Here is a 15,272-nt window from a genome sequence, read left to right as displayed (position 1 = left end):
TCTGTCTGAGACAATCATTCCCAGATATCTATGTCCTGCAAAACAGAACATTGCCACTAGTTGTAAGTCTAAATAATATATGTGGGCTGATTGTAGTTTGTTGTCTTCCTCTGAGAATAGCAGTCTTGAAAATGGAGTGAATACTGTTACTGAGACATTATAGTCAATTGATTTCTTAGTGATATAATAATTAGAAAGCAGACAATTTTTAGTTTACCTAAAAAACTTTATTAACAATGTAAAATGCCTAATATTTTACAGTCTGAGCTAATTCTGGCATGCCCTATAAGAGTTAACACTAAGTTGATGTGCAGACACCATGCTTCAACTTTTAATGGAAACAAAGTATTTTCTGCTTTATGTTAAAGGGTAATTGTATATTGTACTACACCATCTTTTAACTCCATTGCCCCTTTCTTCCAAAAGTTGAAACAGACACTATTGATTTAAAAGGAAATGTGCTGTACAGTATGTAGATATTATGATTACTTTGTATTTACAAATATGAATATTTTTCATATGATTTTGAGTATGATAAATTAAGAGATTTTACTGTGAAGTTCTTTGCTAAATTGAGATATAGTGGAAGACTAAATATGAATGAGAGCACAAAAAGCAATAGGAGAGTTTGTGCATGTTCTATTACAATAGTTTGTTTTTAATATTAGAAGTTTAACACGTTTTGATGTTTGAAAGAGTTTTCTATGTTTAAAGATTGTTTACAATGTTTGATCATATTCTATTAATGTGATCCTAGTAAGAGCTATAGTCCTAGTTTTGTACTGTACACAAAATTTCTTTTGTAGTTTGTATAATAAAAAAGGTTTGGGATGAGCTAGTAACCATAATTCCTGCATCTAGTCACTGAATGGTTTAAAGTAGACATGTGGAATGTCATTACAAAATCTAAAAAAAAAAAAAAAAAAAAAAATCACCATAATGTTAAATCTATTCTCTTTCTGGTACTTGAGAGCAACAACTTTGAACTGTAAAACTCCTTTTTGAAAAGGGCGGTAGGAGAAGGAATAGGGCAGTGTAGAAAACGCTATATAATCAAGAGCAGTAAGGCTTATCCTTTCAAAGGTCAAATACTATTGGTTTCATGAAAGTTATGGTTTTCTTGGTGTTTCTGTACTGAATTTTTTTAGCTTGAGACAAGGCAGCACAGTCCAAAGAATCGTCGCTTCGGTCTTCTCACTAATGGATAAGGAGTCAGGTTTAGGAGGCTGCTATCATCTGTAATGAAAGATGTAATGTACAAAATGTAATACAATTAGGCGTATAAAAAAGAAACCGCTTACTTATTTGTATATCAGTAGCACCTGGGAGCCTCAGTAGTGGACCAGGGCCCCATTGTACTAGGCACGGTACAAACTCAGGCTAAAAAGATGGTCTTTCCCCAAAGAGTTTACAATCGAAATGTATCTAAGTTCAGACCTTTTTCTAAAGAGCATACACTATGAATTATGATTAAGGCTAAGATTATGTCACGATGGTTGCGGAAGTCAAGGAATCTAGGACTTCTAGCGATCTCCATGACATTGGAGGCCCCGGCAGCTGACCAGCTGCTGCCAGCAGCAGGGGACCCAGCAGCAGCTCAGCCTCCCCGGGGAAGCAGGGGACCCTCTCACAGCTGCCCAGCAGCTGGGGGTGGCGGGACCCCTGCAACTGACCAGCTGCTGCCACTGGCGGCAACCCCTGAGCTGCCCAGCGGCTCTGCTGCTGTGAGCAGCCGCCCCCGGCTCCTGCAGCTCCCAGGTGGCAGCGGCAGAAGGACCCCGGAGCTACTCAGTGGCCACAGGAGGGGGGGCCTCCACTGCTTCCAGCTGCTGGTGGCAGCAGCAAAGGGACTCCAGAGCTGCTCAGTGGCCAGGGGCCCCCCACAACTCCACAGCTGCCACCCCCCCCCCGCAGTTCCCAGCCCCACAGGGCGGTAGGGGGACCCCTCCCAGCCATTTTGTCCCCGTTTTGTCAGGGATGTTTTTAGTAAAAAAGTCAAGGACAGATCACGGCTTCCATGATTTTTTATATATTGCCCGTGACCTGTCCATGACTTTCATTAAAAATATCCTTGACAAAATCATAGCTTTAATTATGATGATGCCGCTCTGTAGTAACTCTGTCCTATGCCAATTTTATTCCAATAATGTAGTTTTGTTTTATCTATTGAGTCTTAAAATGCTAATTACAGAGTTATGGCCATTGCTCCATAACAACATATAGTGTTATAGGGCCTGGTTTCCTCTCCAGATTGTGATGGTTGGGCAGTGTTGCAGACAATAACTCATCTATTGAAAGAGTGCCCAGCTCGACATCTGGAGGGCTCCTTACCATGCCTCACCTCCCTGGATACAGAGTTTATCCCCTGGTTACCGTACCTGGACATCGAGCTCTGATGTCTGCATATGAGAGGATTCTTGCAAGAAACTCCTTAGGCACCTGTCTCCAGGAGAAGTTTCACAGCTTTGAATCCCAAGTGGAGATAGGTGCCTCCCTCCATCACATACTTAGGGGTCTACCTCACTGAATGGGGTGAAGCTTAAGACACAGCTCTTCTTTGGCATCTTCAATTGGCTAGCTTAGGTGGCTCCCCACCTAGCATGCTGGCTTTTGTGGCCCCCTCTCTTAGGAGTCTAACTCTCCCCAGGCATTGCATAGGAAGCCTGGTTGCCTACCTCGGGGATTGTGGATTCTCCTGGGTGAAAAGGCACCTAAAAGTTAGGCTAGGTGTTGCAATGCCTAAGCCCCTATGGGGCCTAAGTGCATAATGGAGGTGTTCTGGCAGGGAAGGGGATAGGTTGCTGTCCAAAATATTTCTGGATCGCCTGGTAGGTGATCCAAAGGGCAGCATTGATATCCACCTCAGAAGAGAATGATCATATTACACATGCCAGTTGCAGGGCGAGTGCTGCATATGCAGCTGTAATAACAAGGGTAAGAAATGGACTTTGTCTTGCATGTATGATTCCTTTGAGAGAATACATTCTCTTTCTTCTTAAATTTCACCCACTGCACATGCACAGTAAATTTGGGTATCTGAAAACTTCTTAAATGAGTCTGCAAGCAAAGCTGCAAGTTTAGTAGCCTTATACTAAGCTTGAAAAGACTAGTGATTGTGAGCCCACTCTGATTTCAGTGAATTCAGCGGCAAAACTCTCATTGATTTCACTGAGAGTAGGCTCAGGTCCTGTAAGGATTCATTCATTCAACACTATCAAATCATCTCACAACTTTTTTTTACAACCATGCTCTTAATTTCACATCTAATCATTAAAGTTATTAGCTCGTACCCTGGTAATTAACTAAATCTCCTCCTTTTGGGTCGTCTTCTCTCCCTTTTTTCCTCTTTGATGAATTCAAAATGCAGTTTTAATTAAAGATCTTAGAATACTTTGAAGATGTAAAGTTCTATATCAGTACTATCGTCCCCTCTTGAGACCTCAGTTCCCAGAAGTGGGCAGTAAGCTCTGAACATAGATGGTGTATATTTGTAGGAGCAGCAAAAGAGCCGATTGTACCTCCTTGATCTTGGAGCTGGCCCCCAGCATAGTTTAGAGCAGCCTCTGGGCTACTTAAAAGTATGTCTGCCTGATGCACAGCCCTAAAAGCCTCTGGTGCATTCACCAAAGATCTTCAGGCCATCTATGCAGAGTGTAAGGAGAATCTGAATGAGCTCTCCCCTGTGATGAGCTGGGGGAAACGACTTCAGGAGCAGACCATATTTGCAGACATGCCTACTCTGCCTACGTGTGCAGCAGATGGAGCTGCTTTGCCAAAATGATCAATTTGGGTTGGTTTGGGGTTACAAATCACTCGAGGATTTGAATGCAGGGGTAATGAAGATGAAGTGTTAACCTTATTGTATGAGTAAAAGGTAGCAGAACTGTGCATACCATGTGACCCCCCCCTGATTGAGGGGGTCACCCTAAACTGAACCTCACTTGCTAAGCATGGGGTAGGGATGCCACGTCCCCATGAAGATGAGAGAGTGGAGATAGGTGTTTCTATGTGGTGGTGTGGATGCTGCCAAGAATCTAGCGTTTAATGATAGAGCTGATGGGTCTCAATTGAGAGTTCTTGTTTCTGGCTGGTAATTCCTAGAGATGATGATGTTGCTGAACACACTGTGGGTGGATGTTTGCCTATGGTCGCATGCTTTTGATTTGTGGTTCTGATGTTTTCCCAAATTAACGTTGGGTCCCTTTTAATAAAAGTTTTATTTTGTTTTACACATACTCAGTGCTTGCAAGTGGGGAAGGACTGCCTTTGAGGTGGTGGTGTTGAGTTTTCCCAGATTACTAGGTGGGGACTTGAGATGGTTTTATTTTGTTGTGGTAAGAGAAATCCCTAGACATTGAACCTAGCCCTTGTTGCTCCCGACTCCACCTGTCAGAAGGATTACTAGAGCAATATAAAAGGGCCAGAATGCAGAGGAAGGATTCACCCCTGGAACTCTGAACTGTCTTCCTCTATTTCTGCACTGAGTTCAAGTTTCTCCTCTTCCGCAGCCTAGGTCTTTCCTTTGCCATGTTCCCCTTCTTCTTTCTCTTTGTGCCCCATTCCAGACTTATACCTTTTTACCATCTGTCCTGTTTACCTGGAATGACCTTCTATATAATGCACAAAGAGATTTCTTCCTCCCCTCCTTCCAAACCCTTTGCAATCCCTCCATTCCATGAAACTTCAGGAGTGCAATGTATTCTCCCCATTCTGTGTTTCTCTCACAACTGCTGTCCTTTAGACTGTTAGCTCCTTGGGACAAGGACCTGTTATGCTTAGCATACTTTATTTGTTGTATGCTGCCATGTACACTGACAGCATTATAGAAATACTAATATAATATATGATAAAGAATATGCCCAGCTTTTAATTTTTTAGGGAAAATTGGAGAGAGTCTAGAGACCATCCCCTGACAGGTGTTCGTCCAGCACATTTTTAAAAACCTCCAAAGAGGGGATTCCACAATCTCTGTTGGAAGCCTATTCCAAAGCTCAACTACCCTTATTGTTATAAAGTTCTTCCTAATATCTAACCTAAATCTCTCTTGCTACAGATTAAGTCCATTACTTCTTGTTCTGTCTTCAGTGGTTATGGCACAAATGATCACAGTCCTCTTTATAGCAGCCCTTAACATATTTAAAGACTGTTACCAGGTCCCCCCTCAGTCTTTTTTTCCTCAAAACTAATCATGCCCAGTTTTTTTAACCTTTCCCCACAGGTCAGGTTTTATAAACCTTTTTTCATTTCTGTTGCTCTCCTTTTGGACACTCTCCGGTTTATCTTCATCTTTCCTGAAGTGTGGCTCCCAGAATTGGACACAGAACTCCAGGTGAGGCCTCACCAGTGCTGAGTAGAGCAGGTCATTTACCCCACATGTCTTACATACAACACTCCTGTTAATACACCTAGAATGCTATTAAACTTTTTCATAGCTGCATCACATTGTTGACCAGTATTCAATTTGTGATCCATTATTACCCCAGATCCTTTTTCAGAAGGACTACCAATAGCCATTTACTCCCCATTTTTGTAGCTGTGCATTTTCCTTCCTAAGTGAAGAACTTTGTACTTGTCTATACTGAATTTCATCTTGTTGAATTTAGACCAGTTCTCCAATTTCTCAGTCATTTTGAATTCTAATCCTTCCCTCCTAAGCGCTTGCAACCCCTCTGAGCTTCTTGTCATTTGCAAATTTTATAATAAAATTTTATTATGCCACTTCCCTTCCTCCAGTATAGCTCTGCTCAGCGGAGACATAACTTAGCTTTTAATTCCCAAAATATACTAGCGTTGGAGGATGCTTGACTAACCCTATTGAGTGAAATCCTCCCCCTATGGATGTCATTGGGAGTTCTGTCATTGACATCAGTGGGGCCAGGACTTACCCAGAATATTTTTTTAATAATATCTTGAAAAAATGTAGCTTTTTCTGATATAAACTGAGCCAAAACACTTGAATGCCTTAATTTACATTAGATAAAGAAAAAGCAAGACTCACCTTGATTTTTCAATGGTAAAGGCATAGTCTCCCTGAGTTTGCTTAAAAGGTTTTTCATTTCTCTCATGTCTCTGTGGAAATTAAAAGTAAAATAGATAGAATGGAGACTTCAAATAACCTATTTTCTGCTTTTGGGGGTTGTAGGAATAGTACAATACACTGAAATAACGAAAGATAATAAACTCAAAATGGGATGAACAAGCTCTTTTGGATCTATCTAATGGACAAGTAGTTGGCTCCAATATAAAAGCCAGTCTAATTCTTTATTTTTGTTACAAGAGGAATATGCCCTTAGATTTAATGAGGAACTGGAGGGTTGATTTGATTGTAATTGGCAGCTTTCTGGTTCAAATTTATCCTAGGATGGTGACATAATTACCACTTCCTGGATGTTGAATGGTCTTTGTAAAATGAGTTGGTGGGCTCAGTCCAGTTCCTAGTGGAGAGATGCACCATACGTAGCACAACTGGCATTTATCAGCACCAGTGTTGGCTGCACTACCCCTTTGCCCCTAGATGGTGAACACTTAGACTGTAAGTTCTTTGGGACAGTGACTGTGTTTTGTATCTGGGACAGTACCAAGCACAAAGTTTAAAAAGTAATAAATAAATGACTGTAGGGACCACGCGTACTATATCAGTTCCCATTTTGTGGATGGAGAGAACATTTCATCCAGCCTGTCAACCTGACCCCTCTCAAGTGCATGGGATTTGCCCAAAATGTTAAAGGGGAGAAAACAGACTAAATAATTCCCACTGATATTATAATGGGTTTCCTCTCTCCCATAGCAAGGTTACAGGTGTGTGTTTTGAAAGTGGCTCATGGTTTGTAAAGTGAAAGAGAAACTGTGTGAGGGGTCAGGCTGCACTAAAGGGTTTTTGGTTTGAAAGACAGTGTGATCTTGCCTCATTCATTTGGATACCCCTGATACTACAATATGGTTCCTAAACAGAGCAGTGCAACTGTCTTTCCTATTGTTCAGTTTTATTCAACTCCTCTTTTAATAGAACAGAATTTGGTTATATACAAGGAAATATGGTAGCCCTAAGGCTCTCAGTGGTAACTCACACAAAGCCTTAGAAAATAGATCAGTTTTAGTAAGAATGGAAATGGCCACCAGGGTTATCTCTTACTTATTTTTTTTTTTAAAGGGCCATAAAAGCTTCAACTTGCACCTGCATAGCCAGAGGATTAAAGGAGTTCAGTTTGGTATATACTTGTTTATGTCCACACATTCAGAATTATTGGCAGGCACACAACTGATGTCAATTGGATGTCTAAATACCTGACTTGCAGGTGCAAAAATGGAGACCAGGTAATTTGGAATACAAAAGCAGAGGCCTGGTTAAAATTAGAATGAAAATCAGTCTTATTATCTCTGTTCTGCAAATTTATCTCTGTAGTTTCTTCGTGCTTTGACAGTGGCATCCAGTGGTACTCAGCTAAATCAAATATTTCATTCCTGGCCCACCACTGTACCCACTGATTTAGAAGTTACTGTCATGTATATTGTCCTGAAGAAATGTTAAAATGCCTTTTTAATGTCCTGATACAAGTAACAATGTTGATTGCCTATGTGGAAAAGGCTGAATAAAGCATTAGGCCTAAATTCCAGTATTTAGGAATAAAGGCTACACATACCTTTCAGTGTTTTCAATATAGGTGGAAACCTGCCATGAATGCTGTTGAATATCTATTGGTGAAGATGATGTGTCTTCTAAAATAGGTACTTCTGAACTCTCCTCCATTTTATTGTCTAGGATCTTGGGTGTTGCACACGGCTCTTTTCCTTTAAAATGTTAAGACAAAACAAAACATATCCCTGTTATTTAAACACAGCTTATACAAAGACTGAAATGTGGTGTTTTGGACCTGATCATGCACAGCACCAGTGCAGAGAGTTATGAACCCAAACTCCACGTGAAAAGCGAGCAGGACAGGGAATGGATGGCAACTTGTCCATCTGCTAATAAGGCTTGGTCTACACTACCCCCCCCAATTCGAACTAAGGTACGCAACTTCAGCTACGTGAATAACGTAGCTGAAGTCGAAGTACCTTAGTTCGAACTTACCTTGGTCCACACGCGGCAGGCAGGCTCCCCCGTCGACTCCGCGGTACTCCTCTCGCCGAGCTGGAGTACCGCAGTCGACGGCAAGCACTTCCGGGTTCGACTTATCGCGTCCAGACTAGACGCGATAAGTCGAACCCAGAACTTCGATTTCCAGCCGTCGAACTAGCTGGTAAGTGTAGCCAAGGCCTAAGAGCTCTGCTGCTTGGCCACTGCATTACGTATGCCAAGCAGCAACAGCAGGAGTGAGGTCAAAGAGAGGAGTGTGGAGCTAAACATTTTGCTTAATTGTATAAAATCTGTGTCAGGGGCAAAAGGGCAACATGGAACAAAAACCAGTGAACTGTAGTGCATCTACTGAAAATGACTTCAAAAACTCTCACATCAATGGACAGCACAATGCACATATCCTAGTTAGTAGTAGAATGCTGTGCTGAAAAAGTAGGACAAAATGTGAAGTTCTGTACTTGTCAAGTTTTAATAGCACTACACACCTGCCAACATTCACAACCCAAAATGCAGCAGATTCCAAATAATGCACCACGTTTGTGATTCATACGTACTACAATGAAATAAAAGGAGGTGTTAGAGCTGAGTGGTTGAGGGCTGATAGCCAGGTCCTAAGGGCATTTGTGTGGGAGAAAAGGAGATGTTGGGCCTGGACCATGGTGATGGTGACTGTAAAGGAATTAGAGTTGATGGGATTAGCTGGTGCCCTGACAAGGTTCTAGTCCATGGCCCTTGGGCGATTCCTCTGTGGTAGGGTGACTAGATGTCCCAATTTTATAGGGACAGTCCCGATATTTGGGGCTTTGTTTTATATAGGTGCCTATTCCCCCCCCCGCCTCCCCCCCCGTCCTGATTTTTCACACTTACTATCTGGTCACTCTACTCTGTGGTAACCAGTGTAGCCCTGGCACTAGGCATCTGATGGGATGGATTTCTTTTGTGTGTGCCATCTGAACTGAGAAATTTCAGAGTGGGGTTCCAGACACCTTCCTTAGTCTCTAAGGTGCCACAAGTACTCCTGTTCTTTTTGCTTCCTTAGAGGTTCAAGTTTGTTTACCTTTCTAGATGGACCTCATGAATTTGCCCAAACAATCTATGACCAAAAAGCTCTTATTAAGCAAGGTTTATTACAAATAGAGATAAATTAATATTAAAAACAAAATCTGTGGTCTGAATGCCTATCTAATCTTTAAACTTGGCCAGAAATCACCTAGCTAAACCTGATCTGTGTAATTACAGCATAGAAGAAACTGCTTGTTTATTTCCATCATCCAGCCTCTCAGGTCATTAGAGCTGTTTGCATGTTCTCAGCCTGGCAGTTTGCTAGAGATCCTGGGAATCAAACTTCCATATATATATATATATATTTTAAAAACCTCTCACTCACCTCAGGTATCCTTGACCACAGGGAACAGCTCCACTTCTCATCTCTCATGGAGTCTCCTTTTGAACTCCAGACTAAAGTGCTGCTCCATCTCTGTCTCCCCTCCTCACCCGCCGCTTAACAAAGAGTCAATCAAACCCTCCTCCTGGGTGATCTCCTTCTGTGCTTTAGCTTTAGTATCACCTCCTCCCAATTATACATCACAGTTAGAACATAAGAACGGTCACACTGGTCAGACCAATGGTCCATCTAGCCCAGTATCCTGTCTTTGACAGTGGCCAATGCCAGGTGCTTCAGAGGGAATGACAAGAACAGGGCAGTTATCAAGTGATCCATCTCTTGTCATCCACTCCCAGCTTTTGGCAGTCAGAGGCTTTAGGACACCCAGAGCATGGGGTTGCATCCCTGACCATCTTGGCTAATAGCCGTTGATGGACCTATCCTCCTTGAATTTTTTTAATTCGTTTTTTAAACCCTGTTATAGTTTTATCTTTCACAACATCCCTGGCAACAAGCCCCACAGGTTGACTGTGTGAAGTACTTCCTTTGGTTTGTTTTTAAACCTGCTGCCTATTAATTTCATTGGGTGACCCATGGTTCTTGTGTTAATGAAGGGGTAAATAAGACTTTCTTATTCACTTTTTCCACACCAGTCATGATTTTATAGACCTCTCTCATATACCCCCTTAGTTGTTTCTTTCCAAGCTGAAAAGTCCCAGTCTTTTTAATCTCTCCTCATATGGAAACTTCCATACCCTAAATCATTTTTGTTGCCCTTCTCTGTACCTTTTCCATTTCTAAATGTATCTTTTTTGAGATGGGGTGACCAGAACTGCACACAGTATTCAAAGTGTGGGCATACCAGGGATTTATATAATGGCATTATGATATTTACTTATCTATCCTTTTCCTATTGGTTCCTAACATTATTAGCCTTTTTTTTTTAACTGCCGCTGCACATTGAGCGGATGTTTTCAGAGAACTGTCCACAATGCCTCCAAGATCTTTCTTGAGTGGTAACAGTTAATTTAGACCCCATTATTTGTATGTATAGTTACCCAATATGCAGTACTTTGCATTGATCAGTCTTGAATTTCCTCTGCCATTTTGTTACCCAGTTTTGTGAGATCCTGTTGTAACACTTCACAGTCTGCTTTGGACTTAACTGTCTTGAGTAATTTTATATCATCAGCAAACTTTGCCATCTTGCTGTTTACCCATTTTTCCAGATCATTTGTCATTGTCTTATCAGAGACCTCAGTGTGAAACCTTAATTGCTTATCTGTCTTGTCCTCTTGGCTATTTTACTTGCTGTACTGGAAAGAGCAGTGAGTTATACCAGCTCATTACACAATATACAGCTTTCATGTTACACACTTATCACCTTTCTATGAACTAGGATTGCTCTTGAAAGCGACCCAACTTGTCACTGGTGCTATAGAAATACAAAGTAGTGTAATAATTTGGTGCTGATTAATTTTACCATTACTTTAAAGTGCTATGGTTTTAAAACAGGGATTATTATTTCCTCTTCCAAAGGACAGACGTGCAGTGCCTGTAATTTTTTTTTTGTCAGCACAAAGGCAGTCTTGTAGAATTTTGGCAGTATGAATGGTACGTACCAAGCTCTCTTTGGCTGGAAGGATCTGTTCACTAGTAATATTGTTGGATCGTAACTGATTCATGAAGACCTCCTTGAAATTCAGGGTGCCTGCTGAATCACTTGAAAAATAACTTGGAGTCTGTTAATAATAAAGCCTCTGAAAAACGTCTTGGTCACAGGCTTAAACCTGTGAGTTAGGTCCTGGGGTCTACCCCCAAATCCAGCATAGCCTTGGAATATGGTGGAGCCTCTGTGCTGGCCTACCACTCCTTCCAAACTCCTGTTCCCTGGTACCATGACACTATGATGCAATGCCAGGGACTCCCTTGGCTGTGGCTGCCCCTGGGATCTCTGAAGAATGAGTGGATGTCTCAATGGAAACAATAATTAGGAAAAAACAGTAAAAACGGTTGTTTTCTAGGGAATTTCCATAGGGCTAGAGTGGGGATCATATGCTCCCCTTCCAAACTTGCCTTTGACCCGTTTTCTCTTCTTTCCCAAGGAGAGTTCAGTGTATTAAAGTGCTTATTTCTCCTCACATGTATTGTACTTCTCTTTTCTCTCACAGTTTGTCCTTCTTTCTCATACCAGTTTTCAAATAGAGCAGTGGTTTTCAACCTTTTTTCATTTGCGGACCACTAAAAATTTTCAAATAGAGGTGCGGACCCATTTAGAAATCTTAGACATAGTCTGCAGACCCCTCGGGGTCCGTGGACCACAGGTTGAAAACCACTGAAATAGAGTAATGGCAATGAGATCATAGCACATCAGTTAAGTAATCTATCCTTGCAATGCTCCTAAAACTTGAAGTGAAATACAGTTTACACAGAAAGACGCCATGATTTCAGTGAGGTTTTTTTAATCTAAATTATAAGCTATCAAAGGCTTTTATGTACTATTTTAAGATATTTGTTATTAATACAAAATGCATGATGGAAAAACAATTATGCCAGGATTGTTCAATGTGTAAGGCTCTTGTACTGTGCATGGTACACACTTACCTGTAATTTAGAGATGCACATACAATACAGTAACTAGATCACTCTGAATTTACATCACTTTAGCTTTGTGGTGTATTTGCTCCATGATGCATGCACACAATTCTTGCACTAGGTTCAATTCTTTCCTTTTTAATCCAAATATCTATTCTATGGTATTTCTTGAAGTGCCTAGCAGACTAGTATCATAAGACCATGTCTACACCTCTTCAGACCCCTTACCAATATAGCTGGCAGAAGTCTGTAGTACAGACATGGAGTGCTGATTCTACCCTTGATTCGCCTGTACTATTCCACTGGGGCACACTGAAATCTTAATTAGAGAGGTAACTCTGTGAATCTAATTCACTCTTTCCTTAGGTCATGGCAATAGACTTTTGTTAAGGATACATTTTGAAATAATGACAAGCTGTAAAATATTCCCATTTCATTTTAAGAAATTGCAAATTGAATAAAATTTCACTTTGGAAGGGGAAAAAACAAAAATGAAAGACTCCCCTTCGACTCCCAACTTGAATTGAACCCTTTTGTATGTATATGTATTTTGCAAGACAGCATAGTGCACCTTGAAACAGGCCAAATATTAACCTCTGATACTCATACAGAATTCCTATTGAAATCAAGGGGGAGCTGTGTGTGAGTATCTGAGGGCAGAGTTTAACCCTGCATGATTATACTTTTTTTTTTTTTTTTTTTTTTTTTTTGAAAAGTTGGACAAATCCAATGTACAAGTCCCATGCCCAGTCTGACCGTATTAACTGCAGTAACTATTAAAGACAAAGCACTTCATGAAACAAAAACCCATGAAGGCACATAATGTCTGAGGTAGGATGGCCACAGCCCCTTTACTCAACCTCTTGCACTGTAGTACATGCGGTATGATGTGTTCTTTTGTCCAAGGGGTCCCACTAACTCTAAGTTTACATGTTACCTAATCTTTACAAATCAAGTGGAATGCTGTAATGGAAGAGATGCACAGAATGTTTACCTGTCAACATGCTGCAGTTTGTCTGATCCACAGCCCACTGACTTCAATGGGCTATGGATATGATATTTTCCTACCATTAACAGTGACATTTTAGTTTAGTTTCAGTATAAATGTATGACAACTGAAAAGGGAGCTTTTAACTCCTTGACACAGTGGCTTTCAATGTAGTGTGTATTAGACTATGGGGAAAAACCCTTCCCTCTGTTTTGCCCTCCAAAACTCCTGCCTCATTTCCTCTTTGATTTCCTGCATGCATCTTTACCCAACACTTGTATAAGAAGAGCTAGCTTGCTCCAGTGATGCACAGTATACAAGCATGACAACATTCTGTGATGTAAAACACATTCCTATCATTCCTCCCATGTGTCCAGAAGCTAATAGTTTACTAATATAAGTAACAATGTTAGCAAACTGGCTATTAAGATCTGCAGATGGTACCATGGAATTATTTGTTTCTGTGTAGATTATGTATTTGGGCATTTAAACTTTGGTGATCCATCTATAAACTTCCACAGTTCAGAATCTGTCAATTCAGTAGTTATAACACTTTTTTCACAGTTGCTTGGTGCAAGAGGATCCTCACTTATTTAGAGCAATTTGATTCTGAACAAGGTTAAGCTAAAATACATGGGAAGAACGTTTTATTAGCAGAACATTTATTATTATATGTTCCGGTGGCAAAATGTGAACATCTATGGACAAAGTGATGAAAGAATGAGAGTTTGCTTTCTATGAATTGCCATAAAAAGGGCAAATATTTCTTGTTATAAATGTAGCTGAGTTCATAAAATGTCACACCAATCTGAAACTCCAGTGTAAAATAATGACTCTCGTGCTCGGTGACTAAAAATGATCTAATTGAGATTGCAGAGACTAAAAATTATTTCATTCATTAACATGATTTCCAAGTAACCCCATCACTGTGCAACTGGTATTTAAATGTAATAAAATCACCTAGCATCCTTACTTGTCATTGGACTTATTACTATGAAAATGTGAGTCAGCAGAGCTATTTTATTTTATCAGTCACTATTATAGTCCCAAATCAATTTAAATAAATAAATAAATAAATGGAGATATCCCATCTCCTAGAACTGGAAGGGACCTTGAAAGGTCATCGAGTCCAGCCCCCTGCCTTCACTAGCAGGACCAAGTACTTGATTTTGCCCCAGATCCCCAAGTGGCCCCCTCAAGGATTGAACTCACAACCCTGGGTTTAGCAGGCCAATGCTCAAACCACTGAGCTATCCCCCCCCCCCCCCCCCAAAAAAAAATTATTTGCTGTTGATACAACCTACAGGATTTCAGTGTATTTGTGCATACTCTGGGATGCTAACAAATATTTGTGAGGTGGGTGAGATCTTTTATTGGACCAACTTCTGTAGGTGAAAGAGACAAGCTTTTAAGCTTACACAGAGCTCTTCTTCAGGTCTGGGAAAGGCACTCAGTGTTACAGCTAAATACAAGATAGAACAGATTGTATAAATCTACTAACCCTCCTTTGTCCTATGACTGCAGGTGTGTTAACTCCCCATTTCACCACAAATGATCTCTTGAAACATGTTTCAACTCCTTATGCTAAGCAATCTGTTCCACCTTGTATTTAGCTGTGACACTCTGGGCAGGTCTACACTTAAGACAGTACAGCAAGCAGCTGTGCCACTGTAGCGCTTCACTGAAGAGGCTATCTATGCAGATGAGAGGGCTTCTCTGTCAGCGTAGCTACCGCCTCTCAAGGAGGTGGAGTACCTACGCCAATGGGAGAATTCTCCCGTCAATCTAGGTTGGTTTAACTGCGTTGCTCAGGGGTGTGGATTTTTCACACCACTGAGCGACGTAGTTATACTGATTCAATTTCCTAGTGTAGAACTGGCCTCGGACTACCTTTCCCAGACCTGAAGACTAACTCAGTGTAGCTCGAAAGCTTGTCTCTCTCATTAACAGAAGTTGGTCCAGTAAAAGATATTACTTCATGCACCTTGTCTCTCTAATATCCTGGGAGCAACAACATTGCAAACAACAAATATTTGTGACAGAATTCACTGACATTTGACAAAGTGTTATAATTTAATGATAATGATTGGTTTAATTACTGGTGGATTTGGATACAGTCAATATTCATTTACAAACAGCCATCACTCCAAATGATCTGTCTGGAGTGTCTCAGAAGCAAACTATTTCTACAGCACCTTCAAGTGGTTAATTGACTAACTCGAGGTCTG

The 15,272-nt window shown here is 40.9% G+C and overlaps 1 protein-coding gene across 2 annotated transcripts in view; it reads right to left on the bottom strand.

Moving 5' to 3' along the window:
• Positions 1–211: 211 nt before the first annotated feature.
• The window catches only part of RGS7BP (regulator of G protein signaling 7 binding protein), a 75,156-nt gene continuing 60,095 nt past the window's right edge, over positions 212–15,272 (bottom strand). Inside the window, exons 4-6 of one of the 2 annotated variants that reach the window (XM_034774593.1) lie at positions 7,641–7,788; positions 5,999–6,069; positions 212–1,236 (exon numbers count right to left, since the gene is read on the bottom strand). In XM_034774593.1, coding sequence (XP_034630484.1) covers positions 1,145–1,236; positions 5,999–6,069; positions 7,641–7,788 — 311 coding nt within the window. In that variant the 3' untranslated portion in view covers positions 212–1,144. Of the gene's footprint in view, positions 1,237–5,994; positions 6,070–7,640; positions 7,789–15,272 lie in introns of those variants that run through there. The other variant, XM_034774595.1, reaches the window with a different exon arrangement.

This window comes from Trachemys scripta, chromosome 6 (assembly GCF_013100865.1).
Source record: "Trachemys scripta elegans isolate TJP31775 chromosome 6, CAS_Tse_1.0, whole genome shotgun sequence".
Lineage (NCBI taxonomy): Eukaryota > Metazoa > Chordata > Testudines > Emydidae > Trachemys > Trachemys scripta.
The sequence above is the reverse complement of the archived record's forward strand: the minus strand, read 5'-3'. Positions and strand labels throughout refer to the sequence as shown.